Source organism: Glycine max, chromosome 6, assembly GCF_000004515.6.
Source record: "Glycine max cultivar Williams 82 chromosome 6, Glycine_max_v4.0, whole genome shotgun sequence".
Taxonomy (NCBI): domain Eukaryota; kingdom Viridiplantae; phylum Streptophyta; class Magnoliopsida; order Fabales; family Fabaceae; genus Glycine; species Glycine max.
In genome coordinates, this window is record NC_038242.2 from 27,071,801 (window position 1) to 27,091,025 (window position 19,225).

General features: G+C 36.1%; 1 protein-coding gene across 1 annotated transcript; it reads right to left on the bottom strand.

The window, feature by feature from the left end:
- Window positions 1–1,574: 1,574 nt before the first annotated feature.
- Window positions 1,575–4,529, bottom strand: LOC100807051 (probable LRR receptor-like serine/threonine-protein kinase At2g24230). The gene has a single exon (XM_003525869.5). It carries the CDS (start codon window positions 4,258–4,260, stop codon window positions 1,690–1,692), a length of 2,571 nt encoding a protein of 856 aa, XP_003525917.1. The 5' UTR covers window positions 4,261–4,529; the 3' UTR covers window positions 1,575–1,689.
- Between the last annotated feature and the right edge of the window lie 14,696 nt (window positions 4,530–19,225).

Genomic DNA, 19,225 nt, shown 5'->3' on the forward strand with positions numbered 1-19,225 from the left:
ACTTGCAGTCTTTCATTGCATTTTTTTTATCCTTTTGAATAATTACAATATTGTGTGATCACATAAAATAATATCATTTATAGACTTGCATCTCCTGCCAAAAATCTAATAATGCTCACATAATACTGGAAAAAATTTACATCATAACAATATTCAACGCTTACAAAGTCATCATTTATAGAGGATTAAAATCAGCTCTAAGGATTAATGTTAATATTTTTCATGTTTGTAGCATTATTACACTACCGAAGTTAATATTTTACTTCTTTAAAAGAAAGTTAATATTTTACTTTATTTACTGTATGTTTTTTAATAAAAACAAAAAGGTGAAAGTTCATATATATGCTGGCCAGCATATGTAGGCACCTCTTGTCTGCAACTTTTAAATTTCTTTAGTGATACAAAGGAGACTATTCTAGATTGAAATTTGCAACCATCATTCTTCGCGTGGTAAAATTATATCATTTGTGCGTGACACTATGATGAGGTGAGATGGCTTCTTTGAAGTATTGTGCACTACACTTTCAAATCTTTATTCAATATTTAATTATTTTTTTTAAAAAATAATCTGCGACTGCAATCTCCATAAAGGTTTTTGGAAACTCCTCAATCTGGACCGCAATTGGGGTTAGATAGACCACATTTGTCCACGTACAATTTTGCTAGTATCAAATATCACAACGTAATAGTAATCACATTTGTTTGCAATTTCCCTAGAATCAAAGATCACAACAAAATAGCAACCAGATTTTAAAACGTACCATGTCTAACCAAAGGGTTGGTATAGCGGTGTAAGATCCCACTATGTTCACATGTTATAAGAATAATCTATTTAGTGAGAGAATTCATGTTTGATTCTTATTGTATGCAAAAATTTCTTATACCAAATGTAACCACGAATTGCGAGTGAAATTAGTCTTTAATTCAGTGAGTTGAGGGACACAAGTAATTTCTAACCCAGGAAAAAAACAAACCTAGTATGTCCCCCTCTAACCCTATTAGCAATCACAAAAGCAATTGGTTGAGTCCCGTCAATCTTTTACTTGCAGACATTTTTGTTACCTTACAATTTGTATGTTTTTTACACCCACCAGCTTAATGCTACTTGAATGATGAAGAATCACTGAATCAGTACTATTTTTGTTCTTATGAAAACATTCATATGGAAATAATGCAACAACAGTTCTTAATGTTGCTCATAGTGCAGCCTTTCCAATTACATCACAACTTCTATTGCCTCAAGAAAGCTTCAAAACTCAATCATTTCTCAAGGGACACCACAAAGGTCTTAAAGGAAACAAAGAATGTAGAGGCTGAAGACCACATTCTACCGACCTCATTAGGAGCACAAGCTTTACAGACTCAATTCCCGTGGCATGCTTTTGTTTGTCATAAATGAAATGATCAAAATTCAAAAGGAAAGGAAAGTGGATCAAAGAGAAAGAGCCTTACTAGTATAACATGTTAGTTCAAAAGATCAAATTCTGGTGAATATATATTCAACAAAAAAAAATCACCTACTAGAGATTGAGAGTAGAATGATAAGACATCATGATAAAACATGAAAAACAGACTTTTAGTAATTCAACTGCTTTACATTTGCTTCATGGTTGCATGGGAGCCTCATCCAGTGGCAAGAAAAAAAGGTGATAAATATAAAAGAAACAACAACATTTCGTTATCATCATGCTAATTAGCAGAAGGTTTAATATCTTTAAGAAGTCCAACTATTTGCTGCATGCTCGGTCGCTTGGAAGGAAGGTCAGCAGTGCAAAGATAACCAATTTTAAGGGCCTCCTCCATCTGCACTTCTGCTCCAGTATCGCGAATTTTTGGATCGATAGCCCTTGAAGCTTTGTTCTTTCTCACTAGTCCTCTGACCCAACTAACCAAAGAGGCTTCTTTCTCATCAGGATAATCATCTCCAACCGGCTTCTTCCCGGTTAGTAGCTCAAAGAGAACAACCCCAAAACAGTACACATCGGATTTTGGAACTGAGGCATCGAATTCTGGTTGAGAAAACTCTGGTGGAGCATAACCAGGTGAACAAAGTGCAATCTCCTCATCCAAGCCACTCCCGAAAATCTTAGCCAGTCCAAAATCTGACAATCTTGGCTCCAAGTTATAATCCAAATAAACACTGCTGGCCTTAACATCTCTGTGAATGATCGGTGGGGAGCATCCATGATGCAGAAATGCCAATGCTCGGGCAGTCCCGAGTGCGATTTTATGGCGAAATCTCCAAGTTGTGAGCACTCTTTCCGATCCTGCATTCCGAATCCCGTTACTGTCATCTTCTTCTTCCCATGTATCTGTGCTCCAATCATCTGGCCTTTGTAGTACTCCAAGTGGCAAGTCATAAAGCAAATTTTGCAAGTTTCCATTCTCCATGTAGTCATATATGGCAATCCTCTGATCCCCAGCTACACAGTATCCAGTTAGAGGAACAAGATTGGGGTGCTTGATTCTACCAAGATACTCAAGCTCTCTTGCAGCTTCTTTATCTGTCAGAGTAGATCCAACTACCAGAACTTTAACTGCTACTTGAATACCACCAGGTAGAAAACCTCTATAAACAGGCCCAAATTTTCCTTCAGCCAAAAGGGTACCCCTATCAAAATTTGAAGTTGCAGCCAATAGATCTGCGAATGTAATATTTAACAGTGGCTTGTCGAAGATTACTACTGGGACAGATGTCGCTTGCTTAACGTCAGCCACCCAAGTGGTTGAATCAGTGTGGAATGAAAATGGACCTGACATGTTGTGTTCTTCTTTGTATGAAGTTTGCTTAACAGGCCACGGTTTTGTCTTCTTAAGGCAACCAAATGCTAGAAGCAAAAGCCCAGCAACCAAGCATATCATTGAGAGGGTCAACGCCAGAGCTAGCTTCATTCCCTTATCTTGAGTGGCTCTTTTTTTGAGAAGACTTGGGTTTGCAGCAATTGGGCAACTGTTCACTGATCCATGGAATGCTGTTAGGAGGATAGCTGGTTTGATTTCCAAAGCACAGAAGGTTAAGTTATTATAAGAGAAGTTGTATTTCTCCATTAAAGGAAGTTTTTCTATGACTGATGAAGGGACATCTCCACTCAAATTGTTGTTTGAAAGGTCAAGAACTTGGAGGTTTTTATTGCTTAGTAAAGGGATTTTCCCTATAAGATGATTCATAGAAACATCAAGTGCACTCAAATTACTAAGTTTTGAGATTTCAGCAGGAATGTAACCAATCAGACTAGTTTTGGACAAGTTCAGATATTCCAATCTCGAGAGCATTTCAATCTTGGGGAATTTCTGTCTGCTAAATCTATTGTGAGCAAGATTAAGGTGCTTTAGATTCTTGGATTCATTCAAATTTTGGAAAATCTCCCCAACCAGCTGATTCTCTGACAAATCCAAATAAACTAAATGAGACCAATTGTAGTTAGAGATGGAGTGTACCTGAGAAATGTGACCTTCAAATTGGTTTCTGCTAAGGTCCATGACCTCAAGCCTTCCATGAAACATACTCATCACAGAACCATTAAAGGAATTGCCTGATATGTTGAGACTCACAATGGACTTCAACCCAGAAACATCTAAATCACTGCCATTAATACTATTCCCAGAAAGGTTCAAGGAAATGAGATTAGGAAAAGCATCACCAAAACCATCTGGAACTGCCCCACTTAGTTGATTTGAAGAAAGGTCAATGGAAACTAGAGAGTGACACTTGAGAATCCCAGAAGGTATTCTTTGCTGGAACCTGTTGTGGTCAAGTTTGAGGACTTTCAGACTCATCAGTGAACTAATAGCTTCAGGAATTTGCCCAGAGAAATTGTTGCTGGACAAGTCAAACACTTGTAGCAAACCAAAGTTTCCAATGTTGTTAGTCAATGAACCAGAAATCTGATTGGAGGAGAGGTTAAGGCTCTTGAGCAAGCCAAAACTCCAGAAATCAGAAGGCAAGTCCGTGATTTTGTTGTGGCTAAGGTCCAAAGCTTGAAGCTTGCTGAGCTTTCCTATGGTAGTATCTGGAACAGGACCAGAAATTCCCATGCCAGAAAAGACTAACCCAACAACATGTTCTCTCTTGGCATCACATGAAACCCCATGCCATGAACAAACAGAAGCTGAAGAAAAGTTGTAGACCTGGGAGGATGCTAAATCCATCTTCTTCAAGAACTCTGACACAAAGAAATCATCAGTGTTTGGTTGCTGAGATGCCAAGTGCTTCAAGAAGAGTGTCAGAACTAGAACAGAACCAAACACTTCCAAACCCATCAGTGAGTGACTGAGTGATATCAAAAACTGAGAAAAATGTTGCAAAAAACTATACCACCTTGAAAAATGCTCTTCTCAGAACTTTAACACCACAACTTGAAGAGAAACCAATGCTTTTCTACCTTCCAAATTTATCTCGCACGATCTTTTGTATCCAAAGGAAAATACTGATAAAAAAAGAGAAAACGAAAGAAAGAAACCATGCACTGCAAAAAGGAAACTATTAGTGTCTTTGTCTTGATCTCAAAGCTAAGGTGCATTATCTATATAACAGAACCCTTTAGTAGGGGCTCAGCTAGATCTCTATGAATCAAAAACAAAAGAAAAAAAAAAGTTATCCTTGTATAACACTCAAAATCTAATTCATGAGTTTAAGAAAAATAATTAATTTAATAGATAAAAATAAATTTATTTTAAATTTATAATTTTTTTAAAAATTATTATTGTCATTAATATTTCTCTCATCCAATAATTTATTAATTTTTTGTTTGTTTTAGTAAGGAATATTTTTAATATAAAAATAATTAATACAAAAATATTATATATTAAGTGTTATAAAAATAAATAAATATAATTTTAAATTTAAATCTTATAAATAAGAAGAAAAGAATATATTTTTTTTCACTGAGTGAATGAATTTGGCTGAGACTGTAATAATATGCAGGCCAGTATGAACCAGTAAGGGAAAAAAGTAAAGAGCAAGGTGGGGTCTGGTTGGGTTGAGCTTCATAAATGAGAGGGAATTGAATGGGAATGGCGTTGAGGATGTGGTTGGTGAATGTATGAAGGAATTGTTGGTGGGAATTCAATGATTCTTCATTGGGTGTATTTATCACCTTTTTTGGGTCCATTTAGCTGTTACTTTTTCTTTTATGGTTCAAAGTAAGATAATTAAAAAGTTATAAAGGAAGCCCTTCCTCTTGAAGAAAGGCCATAATAGCAATTTATTTTCCTATGAAAGCTCAAGGAAAAGAAAATTTAAGAAGTTAAAAATTAAAAATAAAATACAATAGATTGTCTCTATCAAATTTAACATTATTAATGTACAGCAATTACAATATTCAAAACTATTAAAATACCAGATATGAGTAATACAGCCGAATTATTTCTGATATTAGATGGGAGAACTTTTATTCAGAAAAAGAAAAAGATGGGAGAACTCTTAAAAGAAATTAAGACACATAAGTTGATTGTGTCGTATAATTTTTTTTATTCATTTTAGGTTTTATTTTATTTTCTTATATTTTTTTATTCAAATTAAACTAAATTGTTGTGTACATTGACTTTTTGGTTAAAAAATATTTGTAGTTTTTTTATTCAATTTTGCTTTTCTATTCCCGCAACCCTCTTTCAAACACCAGTAACAGTGCAAAAATCTGTACATTGTCACAACCCACGTCACCATGGACAAAAATATTTAAAATGAATTGTCATTAATATTTTTATCTTAAGGAAAAATATGGAAAAATATTTTTTTAATAAACCAAAAAATAGGTTCCATAATCAATTAGAAGTAGGAAAGATATTAGTATGCTATATAATATTCATTAAAAAATGGTATCTATAATTAATTGCCATCACGTAATTTTATAAATATTTACTTTATTTTAAGAAAATATTTTTTTATTTTTATTATTTTATAAAAAGAACACTCTTATTTATTTATTTTTATCAAAAAATAAGTTTCATGCACAAAAGTTTTAGATAACACATTATTATTCTATGAACTTTTATAGTTTAAGTTACATTAAACATAAAATTACAATTAATAATTAATGTGACAAACCATTACATGAGTTAAAAGAATTATTTTTATTTGAAACAACAATATGAATGAGTTAAACTCATGAAACAATTTTTTTTTGACCTTTTTCATTATTATTTTTATTTAAAAAAAAACTATAAATAGTTCTATATATTGATTAGGCAACCTATTGTCTCAAATTTTATTCTAAAATAAGAAGAAACGGGAGATACAAGAAAAACAAATATTCACATTTTTATTGAATCTAAAGCCACTCCTTTTTTATTTTCCTTATTATTATTAGAAAAAACAAACAGGCTAAAAAAACTGAATATTAAAAGCTGTTTTTTTCTTCAAGGATCCTAATTTTCTAATCCTATGTAAAAACACGTTGGCATCTATCTCATAAAACAAAAACAAAAAGGCTAGAAAATGTAATGAAAGAAAAAAAAAGTAACTCATGAAGATGTCAAAGATGTGACTGATGACTTGGCTTTAGAATATACTCGTAAACCCTTCTCGTTAGCCATAATACAGGAGCACGAATGCCACTCACTCAGCAGTCGTTCGGTTGGGCAAATAAGTTGTTAATATATTTGAATTTTAATGATAATATTGTTATCATCTTTTCAATTTGTAGATACTCTGCTTATCTAGTAGCCACAAATTATCTATAGTGATGTTACGCTACTGTAACAATCCCGACAATCAAGGACCCGAGGCTCACATCCAACTTTATAAATACTAGGTTGTACCTTCCCTTTCCATTCATTCCTAACTCACTCACTCACTCACTTACTTACTTGAGCGTTAGAGTCCCTTTTGCAGGTACTCTCTCTCTCTCTCTCTCTCTCTCTCGTTCAGAGGATGCCTGCGACTTCGACGTGGGAGATCTTGGAGTTCACCTTGATACAGGTCAGCCTTGACATCAGTAAACTCTAGATTTGGGTAAGTACATTTGGTGCTCATCTTGGGACCGCGACAAAACTCTCCCCATGGCCACCTGTACAATGGTTAGTATGCGATCCGGTCTCAAGCGAGAGCCACCTCCAAAAAGTTCCAATCTCCTCCTAACTACCATGACAAACAATGACACTCTCTGCCAACTCCAACCCATATTGCAGAGATGGAGTGTAACGACCCGCCTCGTCGCTACGATATCACTTACTATAAAATGTGACATTTCAATTTTTAAGTGAAAGCTCCATTAATTTGATTGTGAAAACGATGGTAAATTTTTCGCGATGTACATTCATCAAACAAACTCACAAACACATGAACAAATACATACTTTTATATATATATATATATATATATATATATATATATATATATATATATATATATATGATGGAAGCTTGCTTGTGGGGCTTCTATGGAGGCTGGATCTTTGAGCTTCAATGGGGGTCCTTTAATGGTGATTTTCCACCATGGAGATGCAGCGGAAGACAAAGGAAAGGAGGTGAGAGGAGGCACCATCCATTAAGGAATAAGCCATGGAAGAAGGAGCTTCACCACCAAGATGAGCCTTGGATAAGAAGCTTGGAGAGGATGCTTCAATGGAGGAAAAGAAAGAGGGAGAGAAAGAGGGAGGGGGGAGCACGAAATTGAAGGAAGAAAAAGGGAGAGAAGTTGAACTTTGAGTTGTGTCTCACAAGACTCTCATTCATCAAAGTTACAACAAGTATTACACATGCTTCTATTTATAGAATAGGTAGCTTCCTTGAGAAGCTTTCTTGAGAAAACTTCCTTGAGAAGCTTCTTTGAGAAAACTTCCTTGAGAAGCTAGAGCTTAGCTACACACACCCCTCTCATAACTAAGCTCACTTCCTTGAGAAGCTTCCTTAAGAAGATTCCTGAAGAAGCTAGAGCTTAGCTACACATACCTCTCTAATAGCTAAGCTCACCTCCTTGAGATGAGAAGCTAGAGCTTAGCTACACACCCCCTATAATAGCTAAGCTCACCCCCATGACAAAAAACATGAAAATAACAAAAAAAAAGTCCTTATTACAAAGACAACTCAAAATGCCCCGAAATACAAGGCTAAAACCCTATACTACAAGAATGGCCAAAATACAAGGCCTAGACGAAGGAATAACCTATTCTAATATTTACAAAGATAAGCAGGCTCATACTTAGCCCATGGGCTCGAAATCTACCCTAAGGCTCATGAGAACCCTAGGGTCTTTCCTTGGATCTCTAGCCCAATCTACTTGGAGTCTTCTAGCCAATGCCCTTGCGGGGTAGGATTGCATCATTCCCTCCACCTTGGAAAGGATTTGACCTCAAATCCCGAGTTTCATCATACTCTGGGCTCCTTCCCTCAACACCTGTAAAAAGAACAAAAACACATGTATTAGTTGTGTTTGGTATGTTGAAGTAAGGTAAGGTCTGAAAACCCATTTCCTGGGCATCTTCCCATGAAGGAACATGGTTTCTCACCAACTCAATGAGTGGTGCTACAAGTATAGAAAAATATGGGACAAACCTTTTGTAAAAGTTTGTTAAGTCATGGAAGCCCCAAATTTTTCTTATACTTGGTGGAGTGAGCCACTCAGGAATGACCTTTATTCTCTTAGGGTTCATGGGAACCCGTTGATCACTATTTGAAAAATTAAGAAAAGTAACGGAATAAAACATACCTTTTTATGTATTTTCATATTGATTATTCCTACCAAAAAGTATGACAAACCTAAGGTGTCCCATATGAGTACCTAAGTTTGTATTGAAACTAAAAATAAGAACAAACCTACCTAATGGGTCCCTATGTACACACACCATGAAGATGTTAGGTGTACGAGTGATTTTACAAAAGAGGGTTGCACCACTCAAAACATTCATCATACCACCTATTTTAGGGACTTGGTGCCTAATAATACCTATTTTGGGCACCAAAAAAGCACAAGGATTTAAGCTCTTGCGAACCAAACCCTCATCCAACAACTTCTTTACTTGAGGAATAAACTCAAGCCCAAGAGGTGTGGCAATGCTAGCAAGTATCTTTTTACAAAAGAGAAAATGTGGAGGTTGTCTAAGAGGGAAAGTTTCTTTAATGTTTGTCTTTATTGTAAAATGAGTTTCCTTCTTAGCTAACCTCTTGGAGGAGACACTTACCTCCTTACACTTCTCTTTAACCACTAATGTTTGTCCATCTTCTTGGGGGTAGATTTCTTCACTAGATTCTTCCCCTTTTGCTTCTTCACTTTCACTAGAGGAAGGTGAAGTTGTAGCCTCATCTTGGCTACTATAAATGTCTTGGCCCCTCATAATCATGGTTTTTGTGGTGGGGCATTGAGAAGTAATGTGTCCTCTTCCAAGACATTTAAAGCACTTTATAGAGCTAGTTTTCTCTTGCATACTAGCCTTAGGGGCTTGCTTTTCTATTGCCTTCCCCTTATCATCTTTGGGCTTAGAAGGTGTCACCCCTAAGATGCCTTGACCTTGGTCTTTCTTTGGATAAGAGTGAGAGCCATAAGATTTTGAAGTAGACTTCTTTTTAAGTTGTTGCTCTACCCTTATTTCCCAATCTAAGTTAGCCTCTACATTGTCCTTCCCATGGAAGTATGAGAGGTTAATGTTAGCCTCTTGAGGCTTTCTTTCCTTTTCTCTTCTATGGGAGTGAGTTCTAAGATGTGACCTATGCCTTCCTTCGTAATAGTCACGAAGTTCTTCACTTAGGCTCTTGCAAGAGTTATGACTACTATAGGAGGCATATTTTTCTCTTTTCATTTCTTTCATTATTTTTCTTCTTTCTTCCTCTCTTATTTTCTTTCTTTCATCTTGACTTATTTCTTCCAATCTTTTTTTTCCTTTTTCTTTTCTCTCTTGTTTTTCTTTCCATAACTTGAGGGAACTCAACTCATCTAAGATTCTAGATAAAGGGTCTTTATGACTAGTACCCTCGCCATTAACACTAGATGAATGATGACTCATGTTGGTTCCTAAGTTGTGGTTCTTTCTTGTTGGAGGTTTGAAAACAAAAGGTAAAAGAAACTATGGTTGAAACTAGCCAAATAAACACTTAAAGAGGTGTGAAAGATAAGGTAAAAACTAATTGGTAAAAGGAAGGCTATCTAGGTGGTTTGACAATGGAAGGTAAAGGAAATAAGCTATGAAAGTAAGCAAGAAATGTAAACTAGGTGAATCCTAAGAGTGTTTGGATGACCACATTCAAGGTTCCCAACAAAACACTTACTATCCTAAGTAAAAATTGCCTAAAATTATTACACACAAATGGAAGTTTGGTAACCTATTGGAGGCTCCCAACACACTTCCAATGAAAGGCCTTTTTGTTACAAAAACTTGAAAGCAATGAAGGTAAGTAAATTGCAAATTACAAAATTACAAAACGGTCCTCAATTTTGGTGGTTGTTCTCTCTTTGGTGATTCACTCAATTTGGAGTGCTTCTTAGTCCAATAGCTCTTAAGGCGGTTGGCCCCTTGCTTCTGGACTCAAATTCTTCAAGGGATGGCACCAATCCTCCTTCCAATTCCCTATATGGCAACCCACAAACAAGGAAACAAAGAGACAAGCAATAACCAAAGACCAAAAAAAATGAAATGAAAGCTAAACCAATGGAGTTTTAACAAGACAATTTTTCAAGAATTATTCAACAATTAAAGCAATGAAAAGGACATAGAAGCAAGCTAGGACTCAAAGAGAAACTTAGAATGGCTCTAGAGTAGAGTAAAAAAAACTGAAAAAAAAAGACTCAACAAAACTCTAGCTTTGGCACTTGTCTTCACACTAATTTTGAATTGAAATTTCCAATTATAGAATAAATTTTGAGCCAAAACAACAAGCACCCTTCCTTTTCACCTTTTTTTTTTCTGGATACTGATTTTCCTGCCAACTTGTGCGATTTTTCGTATTTTTTCCTTTTATCCAAATCACTTGTTTATTTTTTTATAACTTTTTTCCAGATGTCTAGAAAATTCAGTAAAAATTTCAGCTCAAAATTCGAAGTAACCAATTCTCAGTAATTTTTACAAGTTTGTATGTCCAAGCTGCCAGCACCAGCGATTTGTTTCTTTAAGCATGGTATATTGATTGCCTTGGGCTTACTTTCAACCTTCCTATGTATGTTGAACTCACTAGGATTGTTTACCACAGTTTTCGGAGTTCAATATTCACTTAGGATCAACATTTCAGCCCGCAATTCAATCACCAAAACTCAAATTCACAATAGACACAATCATAAAGAAACCTAAAAGTTCAAGAAAAGGTTCACAATCAAAGACTCTCTAAGAATCTTGCATGAACATGTTAAGGACTAATTAACATGAAAGATTTGACTCAAATCAAATAATAGGCTAAAAGAATTTCATACACTCATGAAAAAATGAGTTAGACAAAGAAACAAGAAAATAATGTTCAGCACAACATAAGAAATCTTATGTGACAAGTTTCATGACTAGACATGACTTCTATTACAAAACTACAATAGGTGAACAAGTCACTCTAGATTTTTGAGGTTTTCTTCTACTTTAATATTTTTGTAAGAATTTTATGGTTTAGGTTTCAGCCACAAAAAATAACAAGACAAAACTCAAAGGAACCTAAACTCAACACAATTCATGGTTAAAGAACAAGAACAAGAAATTTGAACCATAGAAAATCAAATCTAACTTCTATAGCAAGTTTAATCAGTGGAAACTCTAAAGAATCATGTTAACAACATTTAGAACAAGACATGTGAGGAGATACATGGAGAAAAATGAAGAAACAAAAATGGAAGAGAAGGTAAAGAAAAAAAATTAATGGAGGTTTAAGGAGCACCTACTTGAAGCTCTTGTGCTCTGATTACCACTTGATGGAAGCTTGCTTGTGGGGCTTCTATGGAGGCTGGATCTTTGAGCTTCAATGGGGTCCTTTAATGGTGATTTTCCACCATGGAGATGCAGCGGAAGACAAAGGAAAGGAGGTGAGAGGAGGCGCCATCCATTAAGGAATAAGCCATGGAAGAAGGAGCTTCACCACCAAGATGAGCCTTGGATAAGAAGCTTGGAGAGGATGCTTCAATGGAGGAAAAGAAAGAGGGAGAGAAAGAGGGAGGGGGGAGCACGAAATTGAAGGAAGAAAAAGGGAGAGAAGTTGAACTTTGAGTTGTGTCTCACAAGACTCTCATTCATCAAAGTTACAACAAGTGTTACACATGCTTCTATTTATAGACTAGGTAGCTTCCTTGAGAAGCTTTCTTGAGAAAAATTCCTTGAGAAGCTTCTTTGAGAAAACTTCCTTGAAAAGCTAGAGCTTAGCTACACACACCCCTCTCATAACTAAGCTCACTTCCTTGAGAAGCTTCCTTAAGAAGATTCCTTAAGAAGCTAGAGCTTAGCTACACATACCTCTCTAATAGCTAAGCTCACCTCCTTGAGATGAGAAGCTAGAGCTTAGCTACACACCCCCTATAATAGCTAAGCTCACCCCCATGACAAAAAACATGAAAATAACAAAAAAAAGTCCTTATTACAAAGACAACTCAAAATGCCCCGAAATACAAGGCTAAAACCCTATACTACTAGAATGGCCAAAATACAAGGCCTAGACGAAGGAATAACCTATTCTAATATTTACAAAGATAAGCGGGCTCATACTTAGCCCATGGGCTCGAAATCTACCCTAAGGCTCATGAGAACCCTAGGGCCTTTCCTTGGATCTCTAGCCCAATCTACTTGGAGTCTTCTAGCCAATGCCCTTGCAGGGTAGGATTTCATCAATATATATATATATATATATATATATATATATATATATATATATATATATATATATATATATATATATATATATATTATACACCACTACACATCTTTCAAATGTCATAACATAATTTAGATTTTTTTACATATATCTAAACTTGGGACTTATATGCCCAATCAAAAAGATTCAAGGAACCAACTAAGGAAGAGTTCATAACAAAACACAACTCTCCCCCAAAATAAATTCCAACGTTATCACGTCGACTTGGCGACTCCAACAAAAGACTTTCCTCCAAGTCACTGTTCGGGCTTCCGACAAGTACACTGGATCGCACAAGTAGTATAAAACGGTAAGAACCGAGTATCAAACACTCGGGGAACTTGTGTTATTTGGTAAGCTATTTCAGCAAATAGGCGTCCATTGTGTAAAAGTAAGTGTGAATCTGAACAAGTGTATAAACTATTTGTGCTAAAAGAAAGAAAATCACGCGAGAGAAATGATGTGTAAAAACAAGTAGAGAACACGTTGGTCTTCCTAATAGGTGCCTGATGCTAAAAAGATATTCTCTATCTAACAATGCTCATGTGTTCTTATGGTGTCTCCTGAAATACTAAACCCTGATTTCTCATGATAGCTTAGCCTAATCCTAATCAAGCATCATCCGCAGATTCCTCTTGTAAGACTTAACTCAACCAGGACCGCATTAAGACACACATACTCAACTGACTTATCGCACCCCGATTCCTCGTGAAAGCATGACAACTCAGCCCTGCACTATCAAGGACTTCAGAGTCAGACCAGTTTCCACTATTGAATGACCCTAACAAAGCATGCATCTACGTGATCAAGGTAAAGACATACTAGAATGAAAAGCAGATAGCACAGAGAACACACAAAACATCATTGAATAGATAAAAATATATTTACATCAGGTACCTATAGGGAAGATCCAACAGAGGATTTAGTTTTCCATACCAGGAAGCCTTCTTAACAACAAAGAGAAAAACAAGATGAAAGATTGCAAAACTACAAGTGGCGAGGATGTCTCCTTCACCTCTAGGATCTCACAATCACTCACAAACTCATCTCAAGCTCTTAAATCGGCTCCTGCTTTGAGCTCTGGTCTCTGCAGATCTTCACACAACAAAATCTCTTAAAACTCTCTCGAACTTGGACCTTTCTCTCTCTAGAAACCCTAGACATGCAAAGCTCTGAATCCCAATCCAAACTCCTTTCACAAAATCTGATTTCAGGCTTAAATAGGTGGCCTTGTTTGTGCTCGTGCGCTTAGCGCACGCATGGACCGCTTAGCGCACGTTAGTGATTTTTGGCTTAGCGCGCCTTTCTCGCTTAGCGAATGGACTGAAGCGGTGCGCTTAGAGAGATGAAGTAGTGCGCTTAGCGAACCTGTTATTTGAGGTCGTACCCGAATCAAATAAACATTAGAATGCAGTAACTAGGAAGTGATCCTAGGTCGTTTCCCAACGAGCAATGACTAACCAAATGTTCATAATTTGCTTCGTTATAACAGTAACAATCGGGGTGGGTGTTTGTTTTGTGAATTTAAGAACAAGCAGATTGGAATATGAAATTAGTAGTATTAAAAACGTGTTGTTTCCTTTGATTCAGAAGTCATTCTCTTATCCTAGGTTATGAGGATTTCACCCCTGGCAGTTAACCACTTAATCCAACCCTAATTTAATTTACTATGCGAAAATCAATTTAGGGTTGTCAATATGTGATTAAGCAACACATACACCAATTAACCCCTTGTTCATTAAGCACGAACGTAAATTAAGCACAGAGGCAATTAATCAAACACGAAGCGTGCACAGATTAACATAACGCATGTGGGTTAATTGGTGAAGGGAAAACCGATAGAAAAGCAACATTAAAAATAAATCCTCAAAGAGAGTTACGCTTCATCCTCAGAGGGAAACAACACTAGAAATTTAGCCTTCCATAAGTTCAACAAAAGCAGAAAACGTAAATGAAACTAGAAGCAAAAATGTAAATGAAGCTAAAGGCAGAAAACGTAAATGAAGCTAAAAGCATAAGAAGGAACAAAAACAAAATCGCAATTGAAGGCAGAAAATGGAAAAATGCATTCACGTGAACAGTAATACAAAGCTAAAAACATAAAACCCTAAAACTCCATGCACTCAGCTTGGGTATTTTCTCCTGAATAATCGAATAGCCTTTACACGAATCCCAAGGCTGCTATTTATAAGGGTCACTCAAAGTCACTGGGCCCTATTACATTATTTTGGCCTAAAACAAAATAAAAATAACTGAACGCAATAAAAAATGAAATTAGACGAAATCTAATAAAATTGTCTGCTCTCTTAAAGTCCAATCTGGCTCAGCCCAATAGCTTATAATTATCCTGAAATTGAATTAAAAATACCAAATTAGTCAAATGGGCCCAATTGATAAAACTGAATAATAAATTTAACAATTAGAGTAAATTAGTAATTAAATTGGTGACAAAAAAGGTTAAGAAATAGGAGAAAATAATGGCACATCACCTGTACAGCTCATCTTCTTCTGGGTTCTTCCTCGTGCTTAGCCCAGGAATGTTGCGCTTAGCGGATGCTCGCTAAGCCAGCAGATTGGCTTAGTGAGAAGGTGAAAACAGCCTTTTCCAAAGCTTATCTAATTAATCTGAAATTGAGAGAAAATGATTATTAAACACACAAAATGTAAATACTAAGTATTTATTACCTATACTTAACAGAAAATACTTATAACATTACAAAATAACCATAAATTGGGAGAGTTTGATACAATTTATACAAGTTTTATACACAAAAGTTAGTTGTTTTCACCGACTAACAACTCCCCCAAATTTACAGTTTTGCTTGTCCTCAAGCAAAAAGAGAATAACTTACTTTTCCTCAAGTGACAATGACATGTAGTGACTATGTACAAAGGTGTATGCTACAAAGTGACTAATTTCATGATAAGAGAATGGAGTAAAATGCCCTCATCACTTGTCTTTCACAAGGTATGCAGTTATCCAAAGAGAAGAATAAAATGTAACCTGAACAGATAGATGAAGTTAGGCATAAGATAAATATCAAGGAAAGTAGCTTAAACCACAGTCTCATGGCTACTGTTTCACTCAAGCACAAGTGTTTAAGCTATTCATTAATGACAACTAGCAAGAGATCCAATCTTTGAATTTCATCTCATGCCATAAAGTCAAAAATGTATAAATAGAATCATAAGGACTTTCTGAGGTTTGTAGTGAGGCTTGGCTACAAAAATTCATTGGTTTTTCTAGGATTCAAAGGCTTAGATTCTAAGAGAGAACAAATCCTTGACTTATCCCAATGGTCTTGTATTATACCAGTAGCTTTCTCACTATCTTTTCCTCTCAAGTTGCTTTTGACCTTATTGTAACAACACAATTTATTCTTTCCTTTCTCTTTTTTTTAACATACAACTTATTTGTTATGTGTGTTGATGCTTAACCTTTTTCTTTTCATTCCAATTGACTTCCCTCCCCCAAATTTAGAGTAAATTTGCCTTGAACCATATGCTCTCCTAAAATCTAAACAAGGTATCAGGAGGTAATTATTTAAGTTTAGGGTTCAAATTTTTTGACAATATCATTCAGCTCAAAAAAGGAGCAAAGGATGCAATTATCATTCAAGGTAAGTTGTTTGGTCAAAAGAGCTTGTGTATGTACAATTGTGGCCTTTATCATGTCCTCATTTATACATTTCATTCTAAAATTCAGAGATTCATGCAAAGATTATCACTCACAGCTAGTCGTTCACTCACAGTTTAAGGTCACACTCTCACCGGTTTTGGTTCAAGCTTTTCTTTCACAATCAATATGTCTACTGACTAACAATTCTAATTGCAAGTTCACATTCTTGTTCTTTCTTTGTCTAACATGCACACTTGCTCAAACTCATGAAAGGAAACACAAACTCCATCACAATCATGCATTCAATTCAAAATAAAGTCATACACCTATTTTTCACAAAAAGATAAAAGTGTTTCACTGCCATGTCATCTAAAATAAGTTAAACTATTCAGAATGCTTCAGGATAAGCATACTAACTATTCATAGATAAAACTAGCAGTATATATAGACATAAAGGAAATACTGTACGAAAACCAAAATTATAATAATAATAAATCAAAAAGCAAAAAACATCATCAGGAATCAAAATTCCTATGACTGATCCTGTGTGTCCTGTGTCTGACCATCCTCCTCATCTGTCAGTTGAAGAACTGGAGTAGTGGGAGGAGAAGTGTCCACAACTATAACTGGTGTAGTTGGATCCTCTGGAATATGTAGAAGAGGAGTGGAGGGGTGTGCTACAGGCTGAGGTGAGGGTAGGTTTACCACTGGTGCAAAAGGCTCTGAAGTAGCCTCAAGGGATCGCTCAGGAGTAGTAGCAGCTACCTTTCTCACCTGTGTCTCCTCTGTCTCTTCTCCTATATCAAATGGCTCTGGGATGGTGGCCTTAGATGACTCATCCTCCATATGCTGAGGTACCTGGGCTGTGGGACCTTCGTCTTCCTTATGAAGAGAAGGTTGGGTCCCAGGCCAAGCTACCATCTCATTAAACTGTTTAACAGAACGAATAGAGTCTGGAGGTGCTATCATCTGAAAACTCTGTAGTAAACTAATTTGTCCTTGATGAATGCTTTGGAGCATGGCTTCAAAGTGCTGAGAATTTGTCTGAGCTGGGACAGAGGGGGCTACTGAAGTGGATGCTGGAGTAGGAGCTGCAGAAGTAGAAGGAAGGTCGGCTGGCCTTGCCCTCGTCCTCCTAGCCCCTCGGATAGAGACTGTTAGATCCTCGGGGTTCCAATAGTTCTTCCTGATGTAGGCCAAGTTAATAACCGGGCTCAGGCGCTCGAAGGTAAGGCTGTCAGATACAACCCCTCTGGCTCTACATAATGCGGTGATTAAAGCAGGGAACCCAAGTCTAGAGGTGTTAGACTGGGCTATATAAGTCATTTAGCTAGAAATCAGTGCTCCTATGTTAATATCCAAGTGAGAGACTAGGCCAAAGATCAGCCTAGCTCTGTCCACTGTCAGATCAGAGGTATGTGATGTGGGGGCTAAGTTGGAGTATGAGAGGACACTCCACACTTGAGCTAGTGTAGTCAAATCCTTCCTGAGAATCCTCCCAGGATGGCCCTCAGAGTTCAAGATGAACCCTCGGCCAGGTATGCATAAAGCAACCTTTATCTCTCTGAAGTCTGTAGGCAACCTGCAATATCTAGAGTATGCGGGTAGAGTCTCTCCCTCAGCTAATACTGTAATATCCCATTTTTTTATAAATAAATTTAAAAAGTTTTTTAGTAAAAATAATAAAAATAAATAAATAGAGTAAATAATAGGTCATAAATACCCCTAGCTATAAATAGCAACATGCTAGGTTTTTCAGACTGACTCCTTAGCCTCATCTGCCTCTCATTTTCGTTTTTCCCCTTCTCCTCTCAAAACCTTTCTTTTTCCCGCAGCTCACTAAACCTGTCTTAGAAAAACGACGATCTCGGACTCATTCACCGTTGGATCATCGTAAAATTTAAACACCAGGTTTACAACCCAATTACTAGCATTCTCACCGTTGGGAATTTCAAATCATGTCTAAGCTTATAGGAAAACCATTCGCATTGTTGCCTTTTAATTTCCCGCAGAAACCCAAAACTGTCTCGGTAAAACTATGATCCTGGTTTTGTTAACCGTTGGATTTTCATGAAATTTGGATATGTTGTTCGAAATTCAATTGGGCACACCGTTGGGATTTGCGAGATAATATTCTTGGAGGGAGAAAAAGGAATCTCATGAAGACAATACAAGTGGAGGTTTCAATCTCTTCTCCGTCTCTCTGACGTTTGGGAATTCTATTGGAGCAGTAGGAGGAATAACTGAAGGAATCTCAGGGAACCGCTAGAGATGCTGCTATCCCTGGCTGAAGACACGTGAGTCCGCTCAGAGGTAAGGGATGAGTTATTCACAATTGGGAATTAGTGAGAACATGTGTAGGGATCCTTAGAGATATCAATTGGAATGAGTTTTGGGGTGTTTTTGCAATTTTCATTTTATCCTTATAATTATTACAGTGAATTATATATGTTTGACAGACTAATTTTTGTGAAATTTATATGCTATTGTGTTGAGCGTGAACCCTATAAATCGAGTACTTTTTCTAATTAATATGAATTGATGAAATAAAGTAAGGAGAAATTTAGAGAGAGATATTGATTTTGTATTTTCTCTTTTTCTTGCTTTTTTTTAGGTTTTTATATATAATTTAAAAAATTAATATCATAATTGAAATTGACCAAAGTGTTCATATAATTATTTAGAATTTGTGCATTGAAAGCTTACTTTGATATTTGTGATTCAATATGATGTATGCTAGCTTATATATATAGAGGTAGTTATTTATATTAATAATTTATGTAAATAATATTGTAGAGTGTTATAGTATGATTCCAAAAATTATTAAGTGTTGGAGTTTGAGAATATTATGGTTAAATT

Bases quoted from the DNA above. Each gene is read 5' to 3' on its own strand.
- LOC100807051 (XM_003525869.5), bottom strand. From the start codon at position 4,260: ATGGGTTTGGAAGTGTTTGGTTCTGTTCTAGTTCTGACACTCTTCTTG.